At 29.5% G+C, this 15384-nt stretch overlaps 1 protein-coding gene, 1 long non-coding RNA gene and 1 pseudogene across 2 annotated transcripts; 1 reads left to right on the top strand and 2 right to left on the bottom strand.

The window, feature by feature from the left end:
• Positions 1–552: 552 nt before the first annotated feature.
• Positions 553–1450, bottom strand: LOC132938997 (uncharacterized). Its single transcript, XR_009663944.1, has 2 exons — positions 778–1450; positions 553–695 (listed from the first exon to the last, which is right to left on the bottom strand). It is a non-coding gene; the product is annotated as an uncharacterized LOC132938997 (long non-coding RNA).
• Positions 1451–3920: 2470 nt separating this feature from the next.
• Positions 3921–7179, top strand: LOC132938995 (actin-87E-like). The gene is made up of 4 exons (XM_061005986.1): positions 3921–4074; positions 4738–4886; positions 5891–6377; positions 6451–7179. Exons 2-4 carry the CDS (start codon positions 4761–4763, stop codon positions 6966–6968), a joined length of 1131 nt encoding a protein of 376 aa, XP_060861969.1. The 5' UTR covers positions 3921–4074; positions 4738–4760; the 3' UTR covers positions 6969–7179.
• A 2030-nt stretch (positions 7180–9209) lies between these two features.
• LOC132938185 (zinc finger MYM-type protein 5-like) lies at positions 9210–14345 on the bottom strand (annotated as a pseudogene).
• Positions 14346–15384: the final 1039 nt, after the last annotated feature.

Below are 15384 nucleotides of genomic sequence, written 5' to 3'. Positions count from 1 at the left end.
GATATTTCTAAAACAAAAAATAAGTGTGAAATATTATATAAAAAAAAAAAAATACTATATTAATATATAATTAAAGTTTTTGGTTGAGCCATATCACACAATGCAGATGTATGTAGTTTAGCATGCTGAAATAAAGACAGAATTTGGTGGTCAAACTTAATTTAGAAATTATAGCTATTTCAAGTCCGAGGCCCACCCAAGGGGGTTTTACATAACAAGTTGAGGGATGTTTTTGATTTTAATCGACCAAGAGAGTGTACCTATATGAAAATACTATAAATTTCAATTAGATATAACTTTAAAACTTAAAAAGTCCGACCTTAAAATTCTGACTTCATCATCGATTTCAGACTGTTTACTACATACGTTAAAATAAAAAAAAGTGTGGTTAAACAGAAAAGTTCCAATTTCAATATTAAATAAATCATCTTTTTATTTTTTATCGGTATTTTTCCCAGAAAAGTAATTTAAAGTATAAGCAAATAACTAATAAGTAGGTAATTACTAATTAATAAGTTACAAATGTTACAACCTGGAATTTTAATGTCTTACTTTAAACTTTTTGATTTTGTATTTTTTTCCAATTTAATGTCCGGTTGTAATCACCGTAGATTGCAGAAAACGAAATAATGGGAAATGTTACAGATATAAAATTACGTTTGAAGTGGTACCATGCACGACTGAATGCCATTTACCTGTATATTAGGTCGTTTATCGTGAAAAAAATTAAAATATGAAACAATATTAAGCTATTAGACTATTAAATTATTTACTTACAATAAAACATACAATTGTAGAATATTTGCACAATATCTTGTAACTCAGTTATAGGTATGGTATAGTGTTCAGTGTTCACTGTTGAGTTCTGTCGACCTTCGGGCCTTGTAATTTGTAAATTGATTACTGAACGGTAACCAAGGTTTATAGATACCAGTTATCACTTTTCCACACATAAATGTAACCACACGGTGAAAAGTTGAATATACGGTATCGTTTGGTGACTGTGGTAACTGATTATTTTACACGATACGGTGAGCCTGGACGACACTGGTCAGTGGTAGATTTACCAAAGACCAAAACTGGTAGCACGGTGTACTAGTAATCATAGCGAATAGTGATTATAGATAATTAAGAAAGGCCATGCTATAATTAATTACGGTCTAGATCAGATTCTATGTCGTGTGTCGTGTCGTGCGAGGGCTTGGTTGTTATGTTTACAACTTAAGGCACATTTATACTGATAAGGGAAAATATATTTTAGGGCAAGGGATACTGTAGAATCCCAGCACCCAACCAGTCCACGACTGATTATATACCTAAAGTTTATATGTAATTACTAATTATAAATATTAATAAATATAGGGTGTAACTACATGAGCTCACAAATGAAAAAAAAATGGTACTAGACACTAGTTAAACGTATGACAAAAGTAAAGAAAATTATATGAATGATAAGTTGCTAGTTGCTAGTATCACGGCCTATGTGGCCTAGCACTCTTATCAGGCGGGAGCCTATGAAGAGTTGGGTCAAATGATTGACAACAGTTGTTTTTCACGTTTGTGACCATTCCAACTTTTCCAAGGGTCGAATCTTGGGATGGGTGATCATTGTTGGTGCCGCTGCATCATGTCCTAAGTTTCTGGTATGGGTGTAGTTTGAATGATAAATCATTTTTAAAAATATATAATTCTTAATATATAATAAAATAAACATGGTACCTAATATTAAAATGAGTTATTTTTTAAAAATATTTAAGTTACAATTGAAAAATTACATATAATTACAACTTAAAAATAACAAAACTAAAATATATAATCACATTTATTTCTAAATTCATTATTTACTCCATTTTATACTAAATTGATCGACCCATAGGTACATGCAATTGTCAACTAAAATTAATTTCTAAGGGATAAGCGGTTCGAGTGGTGCAATTACTGCGATTCGACCATACTTATTAGTATATAGTATTTTATTGCATAATATACGATATACCTACCTAGCCACCTAGGTACCTAATAATTACCATTATTAAAATAGGTATTTAATGAAATACCATTAGTTCAAAACTATTTAAAGTATAGGTATCCTAATTTCAAGATTTTAATTGTGTAAATAGTATTTACTATTTAGGTATATAGTTTAAACGGTACCGCAAAAAAATAACCCCATATGAGATTTTTAAAAACTTATAAAAAGGTGGTCACGGGGAAGTGGGGACAATGATTAATATTTAATTATTATAATAGTGTATATTACTATTTACTATCATATTATACGATTATTATTATTAACTTTTGAGTCAATACCACCTTACCGTAGATTGTAGAACTGTGAGAATGCTTTCAACTGTTTCAAGTATATTATAATAGGTAAAAATAAAAAAAAATCTAAATATTTGTATATCATTGTGTATAGAGTAAAATGTATAAAAAACATGTATTTAACAAGTGTAAAATTGTTATGCCCCCCCAAATAATGTTAAATTTGGAATCATTGATAAATTATTTTATACGATAAAAACGATTCAGAGCGGAGACGGTCATAGATGAAACTACGATTCAGGCCAGTCGCCATGGCCTGACCTAATACTGACTGGATAACTTACTAACTTAATAAATTTATTTTATAATTAGAATTTTTTTCATATTTATCTTTTGGCCTACCCTAATGACATTTTATAGTTTCGCATAATATGGAAATGGTTATAATATATTATTGACATTTCGAAACAAATTTGACTGAAACAAAAATTGACTATTTGTTTTATATTTATTTATCATTAAAATTGTATTGGAAATTTATTATGACTAAAAATTGACTATTTGTTTTTAAATCATACATATAGACTGTCATTGAAATCTCGTGAATATATACCTGTTACATATTATTTTTATTATAGAGTTATTTTTTCGGGGACTAAATATCCGGAGTTATTTATTAGGCAAATCAGTTTAAACAAATCTAAAATTTTCAATTTTCAATCGAACCATATAAGTAGGTGTGCATTGATTAAATATGTATTTAATCAAAAGTTTATGTATAGCTTATAGTTACTTTTAGATAGTGAATATTGAATAATGCTACTATTTTATACTTGGGAATGATGAAACATATTTAAATTTTTGAATAATATGTACATATATGGCTATCACCCGTCGGACACCATTATTATAAAAATAAAAGAAAGGGGAACTGTGCTAATAATACAGCCGCACTAAACCACCTACCACATACTGTGAGTGTTTATTTTCTAACACGTCTTGTATACGTAATATTAAATTAATATCACACACTTCAGAATTTTGCACCCGAATAATCCATAAAAACCGTAATCTGAAACCTTTAACCAATATTGATAAAATAGGAATACCTACCCGAACGAAATAATATTATAGGTAATATTATAGCTACTCTGGTATCAATGAAATAATAACTAAGCGTATTTTTTTATATAATTATTTGTAGTTAGATAGGTATATAGTATATGTTGGGTATGTGCCTATACTTTTTGTAACTGAATTAGGAGATACATATAATACAACAACGCACATTGCACATAATATTATATAAGTGTAAGTAAAGTGTATAGGTACCTAAATACAATAGTTAAATATTTTAAAAAGAAATATAGGTCATGAAAAAGTTCTAAGTTTTGAACCAACTTTTTTTATTTTTGACATTCTGAAGTTCTTTATTGTATTTATTGTTGTTATTTTGATGATTATTAATTATTATATTTATATTTCTTACCTAATTAAAAATTCTCAACACTTAATTAGGAATATAGTTAAAAACTTGTTGAGTTTATAAATCTGCATTATAATTATAGATTGGTAGACAAATTTATATTTAGTATGCCAAAATATTAAAATAATTTATAATCACCCACCACTATTCCAGAGTCTACTAGACGCTACTGATATAACTATATAAGTTATTAGTGTTATTACATAAACTATTATATTTTTGGATCGGGTCCGTTTATAAAACCATCTGTACCAACCAGCAGTTACGCATATCTACATCGTCAGCCACATAGCAGTGTTTCAGATTTCTTTCGTCGTAAATCGGTAAGTAGAATAGCATTTTCTTATATTTTTACCAGCACATATGAATTCGGAATTATAATAGTTACACAAATTGTACATTTGTACGACGTGGTCGTGTTATCGAACAATAAACGAAAAATAAAAATGAGAAAATTACCTTTACATTGTACTATATTAATATATTATACATTATATTATTAATCGAGGACGTGAAGTCCATTTACAGGCTTTTTATATACAAAATATATTAGGTATACCTATTGGCTATTTTACTTGGTACTTCAAACATCGAATGTTTTTTATAAAAAAAATAAAATACAAATAAATGTGTGGTGTTTCATACTTTCGGTTTTAAAGTAAAATATTTTTTATTTTCAATACCTAGCGTATTTACCCTCCGCTGACTTATGATTTCTGTATAATCTGAGCATTTTGACGCGTAGGTATTTTTCACCACATGACGCTTTTAAATTTCTGTGATAATTTTTGATAGGTTGTTTACTCGTTTGATTTCTATATATTTTATTACATTTAAATACATAGACTCATAAGTCATCAGTCATCAGTCATCACAATATACCTACTGAAATGTTTTATACTTTGTGTGATACGTTCTCGTTAACAGAATATTTACTGGTTTCCAATTCTGATCATAAGATTATTGTTTGATGTGTTTTTTTTCAGGTTCAAAAACCCAAATCATCAAAATGTGTGACGATGATGTAGCATCTTTGGTTGTCGACAACGGCTCCGGTATGTGCAAGGCCGGTTTCGCCGGTGATGATGCACCCCGTGCCGTCTTTCCATCCATCGTCGGCAGACCACGTCATCAAGTTAGTATAAACAGTAAATAGTAAACACCCATGTCCCATTCCAAACACTGCCATATCCCAATGATATTATTTCGGGAGCTTTTTAAAACTTGTTGAAAAAAAAATAAATAGAAATACTTTATTTTTCTTAACATATTTCATACTTATCTAGGTATCACTAAGAGTATTGTCAAAAACACATAAAACAAAATCGTTAGCTATAATATAATAACTAAATTGTCTAATAGATATACCATACAACTATATAAGGCACTCTCAAAATTCGTAACTAAAGATGTCACGTGAATTTGTCACATACCTACCGGTTGGACGGAGTTAAAAATATAAGCACGGAGCCATCACAGTCTTCACAGACACTGTGTGGAAGCCAATGGAATTTTTTATTAAAACATAAATATAATAGTTATATATAGGTATTAAAATGTATTTATTACTATGATTTATTTTATATACATCAGATTTCAAACAAACCACCTTTTTAAATTCCACTCCCCATGGCAGGTCTAAATGTCCAATATGTGACATATCTCGTACATGCATAAATTTAATTTTAATTAAAACATTTAAACATTATGCAAAACAGTTTTTAGTTGGTATTTAATAAAATATTAAATAATTAGGTACAGTAATTTATTTTTGTTTCACAATTATAAAAACTAAACATTATTCATAATTAAAAAATGGTAAGTGGGTGTCGCTTTACTGTACAGTAAGTAGTTGGAAAAAAAATCCCCAGTAGCATTATACCGGTGACTGACTTGACTAAATATAAATAATTTATAAGAATTATTTTACAAATTATATAATAGAAATACAATTAATATTGTATATTACTTTAAAATTAACCTCTTTCGTTGTGGCTAATAAAAATAGATAGTTATTGTGTTGAGTTATTGAATGTTTAGAAATACTTAATTGGGGAAATCGTCGTTATTTTTATTAATTTTGTCATATACCTTAGGTATGTTTCCATTTCTTACCATTGGATTTATGTTCATTATTAGGGTGTCATGGTCGGCATGGGACAAAAGGACAGCTACGTAGGAGATGAAGCCCAAAGCAAACGTGGTATACTTACTTTAAAATACCCAATTGAACATGGTATCATCACTAACTGGGATGATATGGAGAAAATCTGGCATCACACTTTCTACAATGAACTTCGTGTTGCCCCAGAAGAGCATCCAATCTTGTTGACTGAAGCCCCGTTGAACCCAAAGGCTAACCGTGAAAAGATGACCCAAATTATGTTTGAAACCTTCAACGCACCTGCCATGTATGTTGCTATCCAAGCTGTATTATCTTTGTACGCTTCCGGTCGTACCACTGGTATCGTTTTGGACTCTGGTGACGGTGTCTCGCACACCGTCCCTATCTATGAAGGTTATGCATTACCTCATGCTATCCTCCGTTTGGACTTAGCTGGTCGTGACTTGACCGACTACTTGATGAAGATCTTGACCGAGAGGGGTTACAGCTTCACCACTACTGGTATGTATCCTACCACTGTTCGTATTCACGAACTATATTTATCGTTATTTCTAATCAATTTTCATGATTGCAGCTGAGCGTGAAATCGTCCGCGATATCAAGGAAAAATTATGTTATGTCGCTTTGGACTTCGAACAGGAAATGGCCACAGCCGCCGCTTCCACCTCCTTAGAGAAATCCTATGAATTACCTGACGGACAGGTCATCACCATCGGGAACGAACGTTTCCGTTGCCCAGAATCCTTGTTCCAACCTTCATTTTTGGGAATGGAATCTTGTGGTATCCATGAAACCGTATACAACTCCATCATGAAGTGTGACGTTGACATCAGAAAGGATTTATACGGTAACACTGTACTCTCCGGAGGTACAACCATGTACCCAGGTATTGCCGACAGAATGCAAAAGGAAATCACCGCCTTAGCCCCAAGCACGATCAAAATTAAGATCATTGCCCCACCAGAACGTAAATATTCCGTATGGATCGGTGGTTCCATCTTGGCTTCTCTGTCCACCTTCCAACAGATGTGGATCTCCAAACAAGAATACGACGAATCCGGCCCAGGCATTGTCCACCGTAAATGCTTCTAAGTCATCATCTTTCACAAACTAAAATCGAAATTGATATTGCACTTTAAACTGTAATGCTTTATGTCATCGAAATATCATATATATATTTGTTAGGTATACACCGAAAAAAAACAATGTGTTGTTTTACTTAATTACAGTTTAATATTGTTAAATTAAAATAAAAAATGTAAATATAATTGATCTTGTCGAAGTTATCGTTTCTATAAGAATATAGAGTTGAATTTTTTTATTTAAATTAACCACCACAGACGCAAACTTGGCTAGAGGAGTTATGGAGATATATCTCACTGGGCTGATAAATATAATAGAATTATGGACCCGTCCATTATTTGAGTAAAAAATATGACCTAGCTATACAGCTGATTATGTTTTAATTATTAACTCCTTGGTCAGAAACTACAAATTTGCATTGGCGGCTCGTTAGGTAAGTAAATATTCTGGGGATACTTTAATAGCTTAATTAGCTTCTACGGATTTTATTTCCGGTCTTTTTTTTCCCGGGTGTTATTTCAAATACCGGCTAAAATGTATAAATGTTGATAGTATCACCATAGATAATATAAAATCATGATAATTCGAGTATCCATGATAAAAAAAAATGTTGAGGTTAATTTCACTACCACAAATTATGTTTTTGGAAGAACTGCCCCCATCTCTTCTACGCTCGCCGATTCCATTCCAACTATGATAACAAAAACAGTGTTGCCTGAACATGCCCAGAGAAAAAAATATTTTCTAATTACCACTAATATTATATTATTTAATCCTAAATGAATTTATGAAAACAAAAAAAAAATTAGAAAAAAAAACAATATTAAGATTTCAAAGAGAAAAAAACTATTCACAATAATTAGTTCATTAAATAATGATAATTCAGAGACCACCAGGTCATCAATATTTATATTAAATAGTCAATTGAGTAAAATTCAAAAAAAAAAATGAAAGGCAAACGTGGGCGCCCTCAGGCATAGGCATTTAAAAAAGCAAAAACATTTTTTTAGATGGCATCTGAAGGTTATCAGTGTTTTTTAAAAATCTATATAAAGGATTAAAAACAGTTAAATTGATAAAAAAAATAGAAGAGGAACGTGGGCGCCCGCAGACTTACGTATTTAAATAGGTAGGTAAAAAAATTGTTTATAACATTTTTAAATCAATTATTTGGCTGCCTTATATATTCAACGCCCTACTTCGACTCTCATACTTCCCTCCCACGTGGAAGCATTCCATTATCATAACAATATTGAAACCAGGAAAACCTTCTAACAACCCTACCTCGTACAGACCAATTAGTCTCCTGTTGGTATTTGGCAAAATTTTTGAAAAAATAATACTAAGAAAGCTAATGGCAATATCTCAAAATGAAAATATCCTGCCCGACATTCAGTTCGGATTCCGTTCCAGTCATTCAACCACCCATCAACTACACCGCGTAACCGAGTCCTCGGGACTCGAAACAAAAAAATATTGCTCGGGAGTTTTTCTTGACGTTTCGAAGGCTTTTGATACCGTTTGGCACCAAGGATTACTGTTCAAACTTAAAAAAATATTTCCAGTCCCTTACTATCTACTCCTAAAATCTTACCTTGAAAACAGATCGTTCAAAGTCGGAATCAACGCCAAACTATCAACCCACTATAGAGTTCTAGCAGGCGTTCCTCGAGGCAGCGATATTGCCCAATTTCTCTACATTTTCTACACTGCGGATATTCCAGTAAATCAGTTCACTCTCATCGGAACTTATGCAGACGACACAGCCATACTTGCCTCAAATGCTGACCCTGCCATTGCCAGTCAACAAATCCAAACCCAACCTAACACCCTTATGTGTTGGTTCAATAAATGGGGGATCAAAATCAACGAAACCAAATCATCGCATATCACCTTTTCTCTAAGACCACAAGACTGCCCACCGATCACCATGAACAACTCTACTATTTCGCGTTGCACCCAAGTTAAATATCTCGGTCTTACACTCGATAGAAGACTTACTTGGAGTCCTCATCTCATGGACAAACGAAAAAAGTTAAACAGCAGACTTCACCTACTCAGGTCCTTACTAAGATCCAACATCAACATTCAAAACAAAATTCTTATATACAAATTCCTTCTCTGTCTCCTCATTTGGACACATGGCATCATACTCTGGGGCCCAGCCAAAAAATCCAATATACTCAAACGATTCAAGCTTTTCAATTTGTCTCTGTATCATTGCCAAAGCTCCCTGGTACGTAACGAACAAATTACTTCACGATGACATTCAAGGGGTGCGCGCCTGGTCCATCTCCATTGTCTAAACGTTTGTCATATAATGTTGGATTAAAACGTCTTAGCTCACCATTTATTTCAGATTGAGGAAAATTATAGCTTTTAATTTGTATTGGTCACAGTTTTACAAGCTCTTTTCTAAAATCATTATTTAATATTTCAGGCCAACAACCAATATTTGTCACATCGTAGTCATTTACTGTGTTTATAATATAGTCATTATTGCTACTTTTACTTTTGGTTTGTAATTTATTAATTTCAACTTCGTTATCTATTTCTATACTTGAAGCAGGAGTATCAAATTTATAATTTACATTTATTTTTTCAAAAATATCTAGTTCAAAAGCTGGAGGGTTATGATTAATACTGTTTTGACTATTGTTTGTTGAAGAACTTTGGGTAGAATCTAAAGATAATGTAACAAATTTGTTGAAAGATCCACGAAGTTTATTTAAACTTTTTTCCCTTATATTATTTTTCTGCCTTTTTGAACTTCCTGACGGATAATTTCTAAACTTATCCCGATCTCTAGATGATATGATACAGAAATATACGAACTACGAAGTATATTTTTTTGTAAATAAATGCCTGTGCAAAAATATTACCTATCAGTCTTGTTTTTAAAATGCAGACGACCTAACGACCAGTAGCGAATGGACCTCAACTTAACCGAAACCCTCGACTCAACTCTCGGACCTCAACCTGATCAGAACAAAAAAACGCTTAAATTTCTTAAACAAACTAATTTAATTAACAAAATATAATTGTATCTATATATTATCTAAATTGTTATTAAGAATTGTGAACTAATGGCCTTTGCTGCCGAGTTGTTTTTAAGATCAATAAAAAAAAAAAAAAAATGCAGATAGAATGATTTTAATGATTCTACATAGACAAAAATGTTGTTGGTGGGCACCGCTTGCCCCAACCCCCTAGGGCCGGCACTGAACTGAATATATTATGATGAAAACCCATAATAGCATATAAAGAAAATAACATATACCAAATAAAAATTCAACATAGGTACTAATAGAAATAGAAATTTAACATTGTAACATTATATATATGTATACTATAACAATGTACACTATACTTAGTGGTTTTAAGTTTTTACAGTTCGAAACAGTTTTAACTCGTTTTAAACGTTTTTTAAAGGTTTCACTTTTTTTACCTGTTTAAACGCATTTTTTTGTTTAAAATTGAAAATGAATGAATAATGAAGCCCTATAAATTATAATAGTCAATTATTATAGATAGGTGAAAGATAGCACTCGTCACTTATCAGTCATTATGTGTGACATATTGTTATTATTTTTATTTTTATAAATATATAGATTATGTCTTCCTAAGACTTTTTTTTTTAAACTTAGTTTTAGATTCTAAGTGGAACGATGAATGTATTGATTTTACAATGATGTGTGCTTTTTTTTATTTTTTTATTTTTTTGTGCCTGTCGTGGTTTGGGGCAGTAGTAAAACTGATTTTATTTCATTCAACAGTACCTTGTTCAATGGGAAAGTGAATCTAGTTGGTGCATTCGGGAGGTCAAATTTTAAAATTCCCAATAGTTTTCAAAAACGACGGAAAAAACGGGAATTTTTACGCAAAATTGGTTTTCCACAAAATCGATTTTGTTTTTTGTTGTAAATCAAAAACAAATGTAAGTATGTACATGACATTTTGAATGAATGTTTATAATAGCATTTTCTATACACTATAATATTTTCCAAATATTTTGACTTATTTTGAGCTGTTTACGGACAATATCAGTTATAATTGTCAATAAAAAAAATTATTTGTTGGGTAAAAATGCGTGAAAATTTAATACAAGGCATATTAATTTGATTTGCTTGTAAACATTTTTATTTGATAAAAGTAGACAAACTTATGAATAAACTTGTATTACATTTTTAAATCTTATATTAGTTTTCAAAAGCGTCGGGAAAAACAACAAAAATTATCAAAATATTTTGATTTGTTTTGAACTGCTAAGGAACATTTTCTGTTTCCAATTTTATAAGTATTTTTTTTTTTATAAATGTCAATGAAACTTTATTTGTTGGGTAAAAAAGCTTGAAAATTTAATATAAGGTCCCTATACTATATTATGACATTTGAAAAATATTAAAAATCCTTAGTCACAGTTTTTAAAGTTCAAATCTTGACAAAATACGGAAAAATCACGAAAATTAGCAAATTATTTTGAGTTGAAAATTCATAGAAATTTTATTTTTAAATCTGAGATTTGAAAACGTAATACAAGATTCCTCATGAGTTTGTCTACCTTTATCAAAATAAAAATGTTTACAAGAAAATCAAATTAAATTTTTATGAGCGTTTGAAATTCATATTTTTACAATATTGGATATTCACTCGATTTCTCATGTAGCGGTTTTGTTATTTTATTGTTATTCAAAAACAAATAACTGTAAATAAATGCAAATTTCACTGAATGTTTATATTTTCATTTTTTATACACCATACAATTTTAAAAATATTTTGACTCTTTTTGAGCTGTTTACGGACATAATTGTCAGTTTGAAATTTTTAAAATTGTTTTTCCTATAAATATCAATCAAATTTTATTTGTTGCGTAAAAAAGCGGGAAAATTTAATGCAAGGCTCCTGAAATATTGTTACAATAGCAGTTGAAAAATATTAAAAATACATAGGCACAATTTTTTTTTATAAACATTTAAAGTTCAAATTTTAACAACATTTATCAAATTTATAATTTATTAATTATTTTGTAGTTAAAAATGTATAAAGTGTAACCTAAACTTTTATGGCTAAGGATTGAAAATTTAAAAGTTAATGTACTATATGTTGAAATTGAAGCACTCCTTCTTGTAGAAATGTTGTATACAGGATAAAAAAAAATAAATAAACACCATTGTTAAACCACTATAGCTTCCTCGCTCCGCTTAGAATCTAATATACCATATAGGTACATAAAAAATTCACAGTGATAATGACAATATGTAACTGTAGCCTGTAGGTATATAATAATTAATAACAATATAATATTATAAATATAAATTATGAAATGTATATACATTTAACCCATTTAAGTTTTAAGTATATTGAATCAACATTAAATAGATAATATAACTTGATATATATATTATAGGCATATGTATTACTTAAGTCTGAAATATATAATAATATTATGTAGTTCCGTAGTCGATTAGAGTGGTAGGTAGTAGGTACTAATATATATATATAGTATATGGTTATATAACAAAACAAATTTCAAAACTATAGTCTATAATAAGACTATATAGTTACATATATATAATAATGTATTGTTATTTTAACACGATTCAATATTTATTATTTTCATAATCATTTTAATTTATTGTAGACTGTTTAGTACCTATATGTATCATGTATGTATAATATGCATTTCACCATTAAAACTTGTATGGGTATTGGGTACCATATACTGTAATAAAAGTATGTTAAATAATTTAACGGCTGCAGAAGTACCTATCTACGCCGATAATATGGATTGCGTAATACACATCTTTTTAACAATATTATAATATACTTAGCTCTACACTCAATTCTATTTTTCCCTTTCATTTCAGTACATTCAATCACTGTCAAACTAAGCCAACTATACACAAGCGAATTCGTATATTCTATAGATGACCATTACAATGTGACATGTTGTTGCATAGTTACATACTTACATTATGTATATTGTGTAGTTATATTTATATATATGTATGCACTAGGTATGCAGAACAAATCTGTAATATAGTCGCAATAGGTGTAGGTATCGTATAATATAATAAATAATAACGCGTTACACTGTCTGTACGTGTAATTATCGTCGATCGATCATAATTCATTAATATTTACGTATAATACTCACTTAAGTTACCGCATATAACAGTTAAATGAATAATGATTAAAGATTTATTTAAATTATATAATGACATTGATCAGTAGGTATGTTCTAACTTCTAATACTTACAGACAAATGTAAATAAACATTTGTTAAACAGTTTTTAATACATATAAATAAAAATGTTAACTACATATTTGATAAAAGTTTTTATAAAACTGATATAGGTATTAATAGTTAGTAAGATACCTATAGAATAGGCCAGCGATTTTGGTGTAGCCGTGTAGGAACTCCAAAACATACATTTTGAAAAATCTTCTAAGAAATGTTTAAGATTTATGAATTATAGTGCTAGTGCATGCATTGTTTACTGCAATAAATTCTTAGGATTGTCGATTTAGGCTTATATATAAATTTAAAATATAAAATCCACACAATTAATTATCCATAATATATTTTATATCAATACCTCGCAGAGCAGCGGTGCACTGCAGAACATAATATATAATACACCAAAATATGTATCAGGGGTGGCCAGAGATAAGGTAGTCTCGCGAGCACTACAATATAATGAACAGTAGAAGTATAATTAAGATTAAGATATTTTAATTTTTAAGAGAGTTATCTATAAGGGCGTCCGCAGGAATTTTTCAAGGGTAGGGCAAAACATTTTCCTTTTTAAATTTTTAGTCTCACAATCCTATTAGTTATAAAGTATTTTTGTGACATGTTTTCTTTCATATAGACAAGGAATGTAAAAATATTTATGAATTATTCGTAGATTGTTAGTTAAAACTTAATCTCACCGCATTAATTTTAATTAATTGTTATGTAATTTTAAATTATCAAATACATTTTTTTTTAATAAAAAAAATGTTACCGTGGATTTTATAATTTTAGGTAATTTATAAAATTAAATATTTTTAGCTTTTCCAGTCATTGATACCACAAACTTGAAAAGTTCAAACTATTGTATAGGTATGCCATCTGTGAACATTTAATTTTTTTGTCAAAAAGTAAAAACTTGGTTGACACTGCAGCATTGCACTTGCAGGTCCCACCACTACATCTCCAAATCTATAAAAACAACGTTCTTAGTTCTTAATCATTCATAATGAGTATAATAAAAATCACTCTATAAAAAAAAATCTTTTTATTTTTGATTTAAAAAGTTTATTTTGAGATATTTTGTATTACAACGGTAATGATTGAGGTTGGGTTTACGATTCACTTTGCGTTTTATAACATACCTTCATTTAATTTTTTGACCATTTTAAATTTTAAGGTCATTTTTTGCATTAAAAGATTTTTTGAGCATTTTAAGTTTGTTCTAAATTTAAATTTTAAATTTTATTTTATATTTTGCACATGTTTTTACATGATTTTTATAATAAATATTAAATATATGATGTAAAGTCTAAACCTATTAAGGTATAAAAAAAAAATAGTTAATTTTCAGATTAAATAATAATTGTCCAAATGATAAGTTCCGTCTGTAAAACTTTTATATAATCATTTAAAAGTTTAAAATGTATATTATAATTTATACAAAATTTATTTTAGAGTTTATATCTTTAATATCAAAAATAAGAATAATTTAGTGCACTGTTTACAATTGTTAGGGCATTTTTAAGTTTTTTTAGAATAATAAAATCATCAATAATAATATTATGATAATTAACCCGGAAAAATCCAAAGGGGGCAACTGCAGTTCATGTTTTATGCGGTTAGCTTAAAAATTAGCGTGAATTCACTATTATGAAACTTGATGGTAAGAACATAATCTGTGTTTTGATGAAAGTTTTTTTACGATGATTCAGTTTTTAAGTGATTTATGAGCATTTTTAATTTATATTTATTCTACACGCATAATTCGCTTAAAAACAGAATTATCGTAAAAAAACATCAAAACACAGATAATGTTCTTACCATCAAGTTTCATAATAGGTGGATTCAATCATTTTTTTTAAGCTAACGGCATAAAACGTGAACTGCTGAGCGTAAATTTGGTATGTTACGCGTTTGTAAGACGGAGACAACACATGCGGGTGTGGCATTCTCTTAAGATAAGACCTAAACCGCGGTTTGGCCACCCCTATCCTGATATATAGTATACATTATTATTAGATTTAAGAGTATGCACCAACCTAATTAACATAATATGGATGTATACCAATATAGTTAATATATAGATACTGTTTTTATAAATCTTGCAACAATAATAAGTATAGGAATATTCCACTAAAAAAAATCGAAATTGGCTAAGTTAATATTAGAAACTTAAACACATATTTT

The sequence above is a fragment of the Metopolophium dirhodum genome, chromosome 2 (genome assembly GCF_019925205.1).
Source record: "Metopolophium dirhodum isolate CAU chromosome 2, ASM1992520v1, whole genome shotgun sequence".
Lineage (NCBI taxonomy): Eukaryota > Metazoa > Arthropoda > Insecta > Hemiptera > Aphididae > Metopolophium > Metopolophium dirhodum.
Note: the sequence above shows the minus strand (reverse complement) of the source record. Positions and strands in the feature narration are given on the sequence as shown.